Below are 13,493 nucleotides of genomic sequence, written 5' to 3' on the forward strand. Positions count from 1 at the left end.
AAACAATGGTGTTTTCTAGTTATCTTTTTATTATCGATTTCTGGCTGTATTTCACTGTTTTCAAGAACAGAGTACATACTATTCAATCATGCAGAATATTGAGACTTGCTTTATGGCTTAGCACACGGTCAGTTTTGGTAAAAGTTCTGTGTGTTGACAAGAACGCATTCTGCAGGTCAAGTTTGTTGATTTTGTCCTTCAAATCTTCCACATTTACTAATTTTTCAGTTCACGTATTTTACCAGTTGTTGAGAGGTATATTAAAATCCTCCAACTTACGATTATAGATGTCTGGTTCTCCTTTTATTTTGTTAGTCTTTGCTTTCTGAATTTTCTGTCTCTATTCTTAGGTAAATATAAATTTAGCACTGTGTTGTGTCTTTCTGTTCAACTGGCCCTTTTATTGTTATAAAATATCCCTCTTTATCTGTTCTAATACCTCTTGTTTTAAAATCTGTTTGTCTGGTATTCATAAAGGTATCTCAGCCCCTTTTTGGTTAGTGTTTTCACGGTTTTATCTTTTTCTAGCCTTTTACTTTCAACACGTCTGAATTCTCTGATTTAAAGCATTTCACTTGTAAGCAGTATATAGTGGGTTTTGGATTATTATCCAGTCTTAAAATCTTTACCTTCTAATGAAATATTTATTTCATTTACATTTAATGCTATTAGTGATATATTTGGGTTTGACTCTATTGTCTTACTGTTTGTTTTCTGGAAGTACTGTCTCTGTTCCTTATTTTCCTTCTTTTGGATTAGTCAAGCATTTTCAAATTTTCATTTTCCCTCCTATTAGATCACTGGTAACACAGTCTTTTATTTTTTGCTGTGTCCCCGGTGATTACAACGTGCATCCTTGCGTTTTTAGATGCTACCTTAAATTCATGCTTTTACTTTTTCCCAGGCAGTCTAAGAATTTTAAAAGACTTTATCAATTCCCTTTCCTCCTTCCGTGAAATTATTGGTCATGTATTTTAGGTACGTATGTTCTAAACCCCACAAGGTAGGATTGTTTTATTGACAGTCAGTATTCGTGTAGATTTCCCCACATCTTTACCCTTCCTGGTGTAGTTCATTTCTTTCTGCATTCCTGTGCTTCCATTTGGGTCATTCTCCTTCCGCTTGAAGAACTCCCTCTGGTATTTCTTCTAGTGCAGCTCTGGCAGTGTCTTTATTTCCACTTGTGAAGAACTTGTTTTCTGCATATTCAGAATTCCAGGTGGGCAGGCAGTTAATTCTCTGAACACACTGAAGATACCGTGTTGTTGTCATCTGGTTTCCATTGATTCTGTTGAGCTGCAGCAGAATGGTTGATCCTTCGAAAGTAATGCCTCTTTTTTTTTCACTGTTTATAAGATTTTTCTCTCTTTCTTTGATTTTTAGCAGTCTCACTCTGATGCGCTAATGCGGTGGTCTTTCTGTATACATTAGTTCAATTCTCCATCATTGCGTCAGTTTTCTTGAACATCTTAGCTGTAACAACTTAAATTCCTTCTCTGAATAACTGTAGTGTAGGGATCACCTGTAGAGCTGCCTCTTTCTATCTCTTGCTGTTCTTGACCTTCAGTCCTTGGGTCCTGTTTCCAGTGGTTGCTGGCCATTAGGTATGAAGAACGATAGAGGCTCTGGCTGATACCTTCCTCCAGAGAGGATTTAATATTCTTCCAGAAGGCAAGTTACAGATCGCCTGGATCACTTGGAGGACCTGAGTTCCAATTTTCCTCTCACTAGGAAAAAAAAAAAAGACCCGGGACCATAAGGAAACTGAAGCATCTGTTTCCTGTTTTAGCCTCCTCACAGCTGGGTTTTGTTTAGTTTCTCACCTCTTGCTTTCACATATGCTGCTAGGAACGGCAAACAGCACAACAAGAATATTGTGCAGAATGCTGGGCTCGCTACCGTTCCTTTCTCTGGCCCCTCGCACGCTGACTGCCCTTCAGCGCAGTGTTCATCTTTGCATCTTACCGAGATTGCCGCTGTTCCGTGCAGCCGCGGTTCTAGCCTGTGCGCCTCACCGCGAGAGCTGACACACGTCCCCAAGGGAGAAGAGCAGCAGTGATGTCGCTTCACCTCCTTGCATTTCTCTTCTCCCTGGGATCTTGGCCTCTAGTGCTGATTGCCTGTGTTGCTCTTTGATTGCTTTAAAACAGCTGGAGGTTGGTTGGTTTGCTTGTTGCTTTTTGTTTTATTTTATTGAGCTTTCGTATTTGTTCTCAACAGGAGGATTGGGCCCCGTACCACCTTCCTTTTCACAGCTGGAAGCTTACTCCCCATCTGATGAGTTTATCAGTCATTTCTCAAAATAGATGATGTTCATTGCCATATGGCTTCTGTTCCCCAGGATGCAGTGTCAGCCTTACTTGTAAGAACCTCAGCCGAGCTGTTGGCTGTGAAACAGGAATTAGCCCAGGAAGAAGAAGAAGAAGAAGAAGAAGAAGAAGAAGAAGAACCACCACCAGGGCAGGAAGAAGAGCAAAGAGGTCCAGATGGAGATTGGTAAAGCTGTTGTTTCCTTTGCTCTCTGGGAGCTCAAAGAGGATGTGTTTAGTTTTCTTATAAGAAACTTTCGGGGGAACCTTTATAGGTTCAGATCTTACCCTGGAATTTGGGAAGCACTGCCATGCCAGGGAGCCGCTACTAAAGGAAAGACCCTCTCCGGTCATGAGAGATTGAAGAAGGCAGCCGTGCAGTTGCGGGCAGCCTCAGGGTTAGCACAGGAAGGGAGTTCTTTGTTCCTGCTTCCTGAAGTTCTGACACTCTTTCCGGAGCTGTTTTAAGTCTTAAAATACCTGTTTTGAAAGGTGTGGTCGTGTATTGTTAATTCACACATAAATTTAAAAACGTGCTTTCTTTTTCTTTAAACTACCAAGAAGTACCATCGTACCATTTAGCTTCCGGCTCATCAGAACACACATTCTAGAAAACCGCGTCTGAGGCGTCACTCTATTTGTTTCCACGTCCATCTTCTTTTCCTGCCCCCTCCTCATTCTCCACCCCCCACCCTTTAAAAAACAAAGGTTACTCTAGCTTTTGTCTAGATTCACATACATGTGAAGAACTGTCTTTCCTGGTTTTTTTAAAACAAATTTTAGTGAATGCGTCAGTTTTTAGAGTATATATGTAAAATTATGTGGATTGATTTTAATGTATATGTAGTTGCTTATACTGATATGTTTGAACTACTCTTAACACATGTATAGCATGCATGCATGCGTGCGCACGTGTGTGTGTTTATAAAACTTGTTACAAGCTAACAGTGACAAGATATGTCATCAATAACAAACTCTTGGACATTTGGAAAGAACAGCTTACATCAGTGATGCAAAAAAGTACAGATATACTTCGTCCTTATCAGACATCCTTTACAATGGTTATGAATCAGAGTAGTGCAGAAGTAATAGAGTGATCATAAAGTTCATCGTGGTATTTTTAAATACTAAGGCTTCTTTGTGTTTGTAAAATACAATTCGTTTCATATACATTTCAAAAAATACACTTGGTCTGTAGGACAAAGGAATTTATGGCTCGCAGAATTCATTGCTAGCTCCCCCGTGCTCACTGCATGACTAGGCGTTTAATTACTGGCATGTGCCAATTTGTCAGGTTACCAATCACAATTATAACTCAACTTTGAGTTATCAGTGGAAGAAGTGTTTCCGTTCTAAGGACATGAAACTCGACAAAGCATGAATATTCTAAGCCATGCGGGTACTATGGCGTTCCTCTCCAGGCAGTTTATACGCACTATAAACCGAATGTGCATTGCCGTGGCTTTTGTTAAAGACAAGATCGTGTGGCATTAGGATTCTTGTTACATCAGTAGTAAAACTCCCTTTACACAGGGTTTTACCCTGCTAGCCTGTAAGCACAGTTGACAATGGACATATTTTTTTTTAAGATTTTATTTTTCTGTAAATTCTGACTGAGCCAGCCAAGTACCCGGATAATGAAGATTTCTGGTGCTTATGTCTTTACTCGTTTTTAGCAGAGTCACTCCATCCTGTTGTATGATTAATTTTACAATAAATAACTGATGTCAAGTCACATTATAGTGAGTTTGTTAAATGGCAAAGTTAAATTTCGTATGTGATTTTCAGAGTATTTCTGTTTTACTGTCTTAGAATGAGGTCAGATTTCATTCATTTAACTTTCTAGGACCGAAGTATGGGGATTTTGCCGCATATTGCGAGAGACTCACATGGCGGTTGTCTCTTTCGTGAGCACTTGAGCCACAGTTCGGGTCCCGGGTGCGAGCCACATTCACCGCGCTGCCGGGGCGCACACCTGCCTGCCTTAGGACCTGTTTCCTCTTGTCTTGTCGCCCCGCAGGCTGACCATGCTGCGCGAGGCCTCTGACGAAATCGCGGCTGAACAAGAGGCCGACGTGAAGTTGCCAGAGGGCAGTAGCTGTGCAGGAGACTTGTGCTCGTGCCCGAGCGCGCCCGAGGTGGAGGAGGACGCGGGCAGGACAGACAGCAGCTGTGCCGAAGACCGCGGGCCTGAGCCGCCGGCCGGGCCGTGCGCGCTGGTGAGGACCCGCGGGCTCTGTGGGCACTGCACAGGCCAACTCTGGCTCCGGTGCTGATCCCGTCTTGATTTTGTGCCAAAGCGGGTCCTGAGAGGCGTTTGTGGAAGTAGGCTGTGAGAGGCAGTGGAAATGCTGTAAAATTTGTAAATGGGCCCCAAATATTCATTCTTCGCTTAAATTTTATGTAAGAAGATGAATAGTGCTCTTTAGATCTCTATAAATGTCCTCGGAATATTTATTAAAAGCATTTCCAGAATGACAACCAGATTCCAGGATGACTACTTAATTGTGTTAAGATTCCTCAAAGTTTATTTCCATTTCTTACCCGAAGTAAACGTTTAAAGTTCCTCTTGGTTGAGGGGGTTCTGCTAGGAGTCGGCTCTGGAAGGTGGCAGGTGACAGGTTCCCGGCAGGCACCAGCCAAGCTATGCAGCGGTAACTTCGCTAGTCGAACGAGAGACGTGTTGGTGGAGGCTGCATCCCCACGGGGAGGAAACATTTTCAGCTTGGAGGATGCTCTCAAACTTGTGATATTGGTAATGGGGTCTAGGAAATTCCAGTTCTTTCTTCCTGGGCAAAATAGTATCGTTCCCTGACCGAAGACGTCCTTCGACAGAGGAGCAAACCAGCACGAGGCAGGTCGGAACTCTTTTATACACATAAGATCAACAATAAACATCTGCCTGTGCCCAGAGAGTTTGTATTTTGAGAAACTTCTGTTTTTACTTACATTTTATTTCTCGTGACATTTACAAAGAGACGGTAGAAATCCAAACTCAGCTTCACAGCATTGCTATTTTCAAATACATACAATTGCCTGTTCTATGTGCAACTGACTTTGTAATATATTTTCATTTTCTTGTATGTAATTACTTCCATCGTTATTCTGAAAAAAAAAAAAAAAAAACTAATCGCAATGTTGAGCAGCGTTTAATGATGAAGTATTCCTGGTAAGATTCTCCACAATATCACAGTTACTGTCTGTAAACCTCAGCCTTCGTTGTGTGGGTCTGATGTGTTAGAGGTGACCTGTCCTCCCCACGGCGGGTCACTTCCTAGCTCAGTGGGGAACCCTCTCCCCGGGCTCCCATCCAGAGTGACACCTCTCTGTCCCAAGTGGCCCCAGTGCTGGGTGCAGCTCTGTTGTGAGATCAGATCTTTCTTCTGTACTTAGAAGAACGGAGCAGACAGGTATCCACGCCCGTCCGCTCCTGACAAATTTCCGACTTCCGTTCCAGGTGGATAAAGAGACAAACACGGACGAGGCAGGTGATGCCGGGGTGGCGGTCCGCCCCAAAGACCGCAGCGGCCTGAGCGCTCGGCAGCGGCCCTTCGTGCGCAGCAGCGTGATCGTGCGCTCGCAGACCTTCTCCCCGGGGGAGCGCAGCCAGTACATCTGCCGGGTAAGGGGGCCGGGGCCCTGCCCTCCCGCCGGCCAGCGGCCCCCCGAGGACCAGAGACTGGGTGCTGGCAGTCTTCGGACTCTGACTGCAGTCACACGTGGCTAGAACTGCTGGGGAATATACCCGAAATATCACACTCGTATGGGGCTTCTCAGTTTGGGTTGTTGTTTTTTCCTTTTCCTAAATTTAAGGTCTCATGAACTCTAAGCCATTTATTTGGCAAACAGGTGAAATTAAGGACCTGGCAGTTGGGTGTATTTGTACTTCAGTCTGTATTTAGAAACTTAAAATTACTTGAGACTTAAATATTTTTTATATTTCCGCTGTACATCCTACATACTTCCAACCGCATTAATCCCGCAGAACCAAAATTGCGACTTGGGTTTTAGAACAAAAATCTTCTTTTAATAATGCCTCTAGCTACCGAATCAGATTCACAGTTCTGTGGAGAATATGGTGGGATTTGCATCAGTTTGCCAAGTTCTACTTCTGGAAGTATTTATGACTTTCAGTAATATAGAGTAATAATTATAAAATGGTTTAGAAAATACTTTCGGAATTCTAAATTTATTCATTCAGTTCAACAAATACTTTTATGAAGCACCCACTGCTAAGCATGTTTCTAGATACTTGGTTGGAATTCCTCTGTGAACAGAAGAGCCCCAGAGCCCCGCCGTTGCAGAGCTCACATCCTTGTGAGTTGAGCCAAGCAGCGAACATGATGAACTAATCATGAAGGGTCGTGGGTGGAGACGGATTCTCTGGAAAACAGAGCAAGTTAAGGGGGATTGGGAATGGTGAAAACAAGGGTCTCAGGTTTAAGTAGGGTTCAGAGTGGGTGTCCTCGAGAAGGTGCCATTTCAGCCAAGACCTGAAGCAGGTGAAGGGGTAAGGACGATTGTCTGGGCCAAGGGCGTTCTAGGTAGTTCTAAACTGTGACTGAACTCTGACCTGGTTATAACCCTCTATGTTATCCAGGCCTTCCTTTTTAAAAATGAATATTGCAAATTAGCTAAAAACACAAGGGATAATTTTATTTCCAAGTATGTATAATTATCTTAATGCAGGAGTTCTGATAACTACCACCAAAAGGCAATTGTTGAAATTATGGAAGAAAACTTACTTGTTTAAGAAAAGCATAGAACAGGAAAAAACTTGTTTGGGGAGGATTTTCTTAAAGAAACAAACTCCTCACTACCTGCATTTACCTGATAAACTTCTCAGTTGTAACCCACTAGCACTCGTTATGCAGTGATTTTCTTTTCTTTCTTTTCTTTTTTTTTTATCCTTTGTTGCCAGTTGAATCGAAGTGACAGTGACAGTTCAACCTTGGCTAAAAAATCACTGTTTGTGAGAAACTCCACTGAACGGCGCAGTTTGAGGGTCAAAAGGGTATGTATTCCCTCAACAACATCTCCCTTCTCAGTCCAATCCGGAATCACAAACGGTGAGGCATAAATACCAGAACTGCTGAGCGTCATTGCTCTGTGCTCTTGGGCTGCTGAATGAAGCCACTGTGATTCCAGAGAGTCGCGGATGTCGTGTTAGTTACAGAGACGGAGGGAGGGTATGCTTGAGAGCAGCCGTTCCGCGCCGGTTTGGATCCTGTGATCATGACGCCAGGAAATGCACTGAGCAGTATCGATGGAAAGGGGCTTGCTGAGTGGGTTGATGTGTCCCCATACTGTCTCTGGTTCTTGAGCAAGAGTGTAACACCCAGGACCTTTTCAGAGGGGTGGATACCCGGTCAAGGAGTACACAGTATTAGCAGCTTGCTTAGAAAACAGACATTTTGGGGAAAGCTCCAGTTTTCCTGGAAGCGATCGGTCTCTGAATGAGCCTTAAAGGCTGAGTCTAAGAGAATATTTAAATAAATTTAAAAGTTGGACTGTTCAAGTAGTTTAGCAATTCCTGCTTACTTATAGCTGACATACTAATGGAAAGTTATTTGCTTACTAATGATTTGTGTAGTAATAATTGACTAAGCTGTTGTACTTCAGCTGAGATGTGTCGTTTAAATAAGCATGAAGCCCTGCGTGTGCCAAGCTCTGTGGGGGAGGGAGGCACCGCCCGCAGGAGGCTCCAGTCTGAAGGAGGCATTCAGGGAGCACACAGGACTGTTGAATGTGCGGTGGGGGAAAGGAAGGAAGAAACTTGGGCGCCTGGGTGGCTCAATCGGTTGAGCCTCCGACTCTTGATTTCTGCTCAGGTCATGATCTCAGGGTCGTGGAATCGAGCCTGTGTCGGGCTCCGTGCTCAGTGCAGAGTCTGTTTGTCCCTTTCCCTCTGCCCCTCCCCCTGCTTGTGTGCTCTCTCTCTCTCTCTCAAATGGATAAATAAAATCTTTAAAAAAATATAGGAAGGAGCTCATCTGGTGGGAGAATCTAAAAGACAGTGTGCAGGAGGCCCCTGGCCTTGACACCTGGATAAAATTTCAAAAGCAGATGGTAGCAGCGTGGTCTTCCCAATGTAGTGACATCCACTGACAGCACGGAAACAGTTACGGCGGGAGTAGGTACACCATAGAAATCAGCAAACCCTACAACCCATGCTTCTCTCTCCACCCATGCCCCCGCCCCGAGCCACTTATTAAACATGGGCCAGCACCCCGCTGCACATTGGAGTCCTTGGAAAGGCTCCATCTACATAACCACTGGGAAGGATTTCTGGTTTTGAATAACAAGTAATACAGCCAAAGAGTGTGTGTCTCGGTGATTCTGCTGTGTAATAAGTTTGTTAGAGCAGAGGTTGAGTAGACGGAACCTAATAAAAATGTTAGAGAATGTTAGAACAGTATGTGTTGGACCAGTACAAGCTATTCAGCCCTGGACGAGGGCTCTGGAACAGGAAGGGGACAGCAAGCCCTCCCCTGCCATCTGTCATTAGCACCACTATCATTCCAGATCTTCAAGCCCAAGTACTTCTCAAATTCGAGTCCCTCCTCTAGCATCAAATAGTACCAGTTTTTATTAGTAACTTCTTATTTTCCATTCCCACTGCCAACAGTCTGGGCAAGAAATACCCTCCTGTTCCCATCCGCTGATGCAATCTTACCCAGCGTCATTTGACTTCCTTTCCTCAAGCAAGCGTGACCGGCCCTGAGCGATCTCTCCCTTCCCTGACTTCCTGTGGCACAGCTCACTGCTGCAAGTCTTCAGGGTTCACGGGTTGGGCCTTCTCTTCCCGGGGTTTGGCTTACCACCCCTGGCCCCCACCCTGGAAGACAATCATTCACGCATACACAGTAATTATTTCTTGCTAAACGGATAAGATTGGCTCCAGGAAGAGCACCAGTGATTCACTGGTGAAAGTAGATATTAGACCTTGGGAAGCCGAGGAAGGAGCTGGGATTTCAGCATATTGATGAGAGGAGGGGCTCAGAATCTTAGCCGCGCTGAGCACCTACATTCTGGCCGGCACCCACAGAAACGATGGCTAAAGGAGCACGCCCTGGGGCTGCAGTCGCTGGTCCAGAAATGGACGAAGCGTAGGTTTCTCGTCTGTCTTGTTTCACAGAGGGCAGGCTCTGTGCAGTACGTTGGCCAGGCTAGCAGAGGCTATACCAGGGTCACAACTTAAAACATCTCTGCCGTTTAAACAATAAAGATTTATTTCTCACTTAGCTACTTGTTCATTGCAGGTTGTCTTAGATGCTCTGCTCATCTTGTCTTTGCTCAAGACCCACACTGATGGGGCCTCCACCTCTGAATCTCTGCCGTCCCGCTAGCGGGGGACAGAAATCCACACATCCCGCACTGGCCTGGCAAGGCTTCTGCCCGGAGGTGGTACACATCACTGCCACTCACCTTTCATTGGCCAAAGCAGGTCACCTGGCCAGTGGTGCCTCACTTCCGGGAGCCCAGAAATGCTTGCTGTCCTGTGCCAGGGAGGAGGGAGAGCAGAGCAAGGAGCACCCACTTAAGAAGGGCGTTTTATTGTGTTGCTTTCTGACGCTGCAGGTGGTGTGCCAGCCAGTCCTGAGAAGAACAGCACCAGAGCGCCCAGTGCGCACATCTCTAGACCTAGAACTGGACCTTCAGGCATCTCTCACCCGGCAGAGCCGCCTCAATGACGAGCTGCAGGCCCTCAGGGGCTTGAGGCAAAAGCTGGAGGAGCTGAAAGCTCAGGGAGAGACTGATCTACCGCCAGGTGTGATGGAAGACGAGAGATTCCAGAAGCTTCTGAAACAAGCTGAGAAACAGGTACAGATCTCGGTGTCCCCCCTGGTGCCTGAAGGGAGTGCAAAGAGTGGATCCAAAAGCCGGCCCGGTGCAGGTTTCCCCAGCTTAGACTTTGACCAAGTCTTCAGGTCCTTTTCCTGGAACTCAGAACACTTTTTTCCCATTGTCGTAGGCCTTTTTTTTTTTTTTTTTTTAAACCTAGGCTATTGCTAAGAGAGTGGTACTGCCACCCACTAGGGTAGAGATGGGAGGTCACCCCACCGGCCACCTGCCAGAAGGAGCACAGCTGCAAGGGAGAGTGGTGGTCTGTTTCTGCTCAGCAGTTGTCTTTGTCTAAACACAAGACTTGGCAGAGAAATACAATATAACTTTTAATATAAATGACCAATTTCATTTGAATTTTCGGAGTAGCTCTTTAAGATTCATGAACCACCTAAATTGTAATGCATTGTTCATTTTAATGCTTCTAAATTTTCACATTCTTTCCTTCCTTCAAAAAAGATCAAACTCCACATATTGGCATTTCCCCTGCCTTTCACCATACGGGTTACCATACAAAAAAAGGTAAAATCACTGATTAAAAACTAGGGTATTTTGAGGGGCGCCTGAGTGGCTCAGTCGGTTAAGCGTCTGCCTTCAGCTCAGATCATGATCTCGGGGTCCTGGGATCGAGCCCCGCATCAGGCTCCCTGCTCAGTGGGGAGTCTGCTTCTCCCTCTGCCTCTGTGCTCACTCACTCACTCTCTCTCAAAATAAAATAATTTTTTTTTAATCTTGAAAAAAATATGGTAATTTTAAGGGAGTATTTCTATTGTTCTGCCGTCTACCTACAAACAAAATTTTCTAGAACCTGCATATTTATCCAGTTGGTTTATTCTCTCAAGTTTAGAATTCATATTTGGGTATAGGAGAGTATATCCACATCCGTATGTAATATACTAATAGAATTTTCCACATACCTGAAATATTAAAAATGCCAAAACATTATTCTCTTTCAACCATTTTGGATGGAAATCTGAAATAGATTATAAACTTTCTTAAACTAATAGAAAATCTTGTCCGTAATATAAACTTCCCGTTTTGGCCCATAGTTATTGTTTGGTCACTAGTGTGTGGTCCTATACTGAAACTGAGTCATTTAATTGACCAGCACTACTAATCCTGGATGGGACTCAGACACTTAATGAATAAATTTTAGGGATCAGACTGATCCCAATAATTTTTAGAGAAAGTTTAAGCAACAAAACATATCACATATCTGTATTATGTCCCACCTGATAGAAAGAAACCTTGGCCTACAACAGAACATCAGTATCTTTCTGTTCAGCGGGGAGTTGAATTGTAGGCCTTGTGTTCGATCCTATAGAGACTACTGGGATAATTAGACACTGTCGCGCCCTCTAAGAGCTTATAGATCGGCGAAGGAGATGAGTAAGATACACCAGGTCCTCAAGAGAAATCACTTAACAGTGAGATCAGGAGATGTTTCATGGAGGAAGTAGCAACGTGGTCTTGAGGGCAGGTAGTGGGACTTCATCCACAGTGGGTGGAGAGGTGCAGACTTCCTGCAATAGTCAATGTCCAGGGTAGCTGCCGCCAGTGAGGGGTCCACAGACATAATCCCCCAGGAGAGCAGTGCCACAGTGTGGCAGTCTCTTTGCACAGTGGGAGATTGCATTAAAAGCTGAAATCACCAACTCTGGGTTTGTCACCTTGATAATAACCATTGCTTTTATTCTCTTGAGTCTTTGAATTCATCATTAACAATCATTTCAAACTCTTGGTTGACATTGACAAACTTTAATATGATGGAGAAGTATTACAATCTTTTGACCCCTGCGGGTCCAAGGCTTTCGAAGCTGGATTAGAGTTTTACAACTATAGATTTAAACACAATGTTGCATCTCTGGGTTTTTTTGTTGTTTGTTTGTTTTTGATTTGTCGTGATCTGAAATTCCAGATCCTTGGATATTAGTAATTATAAAAATTTGGGGGTCTTTTTTTTACCTTATACTGCTAAATTCATCTAACTGCTTGTTCTTCTAGTTTGTTTTAATGGCTATCTAATATCCAGTGTGTAGAGAGAAGCTCAGTAAAACAAAAAAGTTGGTTATTTGAAAAAAACTAAAATAAACAAAAATAGACAAAGCTCTGGCAAGATCAGTGAAAAAAAGATACACATAAAGAAAATTGTAGAAGTAAAGAGGGATAGAATTACAGATAATTTTGAAATGTAAAAGATAATAATATCAAAGATATAGGCCCACAATTTGGACAAATATCTAGGAAAACAGAACATATTAGAACAGATGAAAGGGGGAAACAGTTGAAAATCCTGTATGTCTTAAAGAAATGAAAGCAGTAATTAATAATCTGTCCACAATGAAAACATAGGTCTAGATGTTCTGTAGGGAAGTCCCACCAAACTTCCAAAGATTATCTCAATTTTATATAAACTTCCAGACACCAGAAAAAGAGAGAACACTTCACAACTCATTCTATATCATGAACATCCTCAGTACCAAAACTAGACAAAGATGTTACCACAAGGAAAAAGCACAGGCCGGTTTCATCTGTAAGTATAGATGCAAAAGTCCTAAATAAAATATGAGTAAATATAATTCAACAATATATTGAAAAGATACTACATTTTGACCACGTTGAATTGCACAAGGATTTTTTAGCACTAGAAAGATCTGTTAGTACAATGAATCCCCTCAACAGATTAGGTAGAAGAACCATTTGATCAACTCAATAGACGCAGGAAATTACTGATAAACATCCACACTCGTTCATGTTTAAAACTCTTGGTAAGTTAGGAAGAGATGATGTCTTTAACTTGACAGAGAATAATCAAAAGCGAATGTGGTCCTAAGTAGACAAACACTAGAATCGTTCTCTTTAAAATCAACACAGGCATTCAACGCTCTTCTGTTCAGCGTTGTGTTAGAAATTCTAACCGATGTAAGGCAAGAAAAAAGTAGAAGCAGAGAGACGGGAAAGGAGGCGATAAAGCTGTCATCACTGGCAGATACCATATTGCGTACATTAAAAATCTGCAAGTTCCTACAAAGAATAAGAGAGTTTAACAAGATGCGTAAATAGAAGAGTCATTTATAAAAGTCCATTGCATTGCTATTTATACGGCAACCAGAAACAACTGGAAAATTTAATTATGAAAATATGTTTTACCACAGTATCAAAGAATAGCAAGTATCAAGGAATAAATTTAAAATTCGTATTGTGGTAAAGGGAAAGCTTTTAATAACCTTATGAGGAGAGTAAAAAATAACAACCTAAATTCATGGAGAAGTGTATGCTACACTCATATAGAGCAGAGGTCAGCAAACTTTTCCTGTAATGGGCCCGAGAAGAAATATT

At 43.1% G+C, this 13,493-nt stretch overlaps 1 protein-coding gene across 4 annotated transcripts in view; it reads left to right on the forward strand.

Moving 5' to 3' along the window:
* WWC2 (WW and C2 domain containing 2) overlaps positions 1 to 13,493 on the forward strand; it is a 203,976-nt gene that overhangs the window by 169,306 nt on the left and 21,177 nt on the right. For all 4 annotated transcript variants that reach the window (XM_040643367.1, XM_040643368.1, XM_040643370.1 and 1 more), the window contains exons 17-21: positions 2,342 to 2,496; positions 4,330 to 4,528; positions 5,767 to 5,931; positions 7,231 to 7,323; positions 9,891 to 10,133. In XM_040643367.1, coding sequence (XP_040499301.1) covers positions 2,342 to 2,496; positions 4,330 to 4,528; positions 5,767 to 5,931; positions 7,231 to 7,323; positions 9,891 to 10,133 — 855 coding nt within the window. The remainder of the gene's footprint in view (positions 1 to 2,341; positions 2,497 to 4,329; positions 4,529 to 5,766; positions 5,932 to 7,230; positions 7,324 to 9,890; positions 10,134 to 13,493) is intronic.

Source organism: Ursus maritimus, unplaced genomic scaffold (genome assembly GCF_017311325.1).
Source record: "Ursus maritimus isolate PB19 unplaced genomic scaffold, ASM1731132v1 scaffold_28, whole genome shotgun sequence".
NCBI classification, from domain to species: Eukaryota; Metazoa; Chordata; class Mammalia; order Carnivora; family Ursidae; genus Ursus; species Ursus maritimus.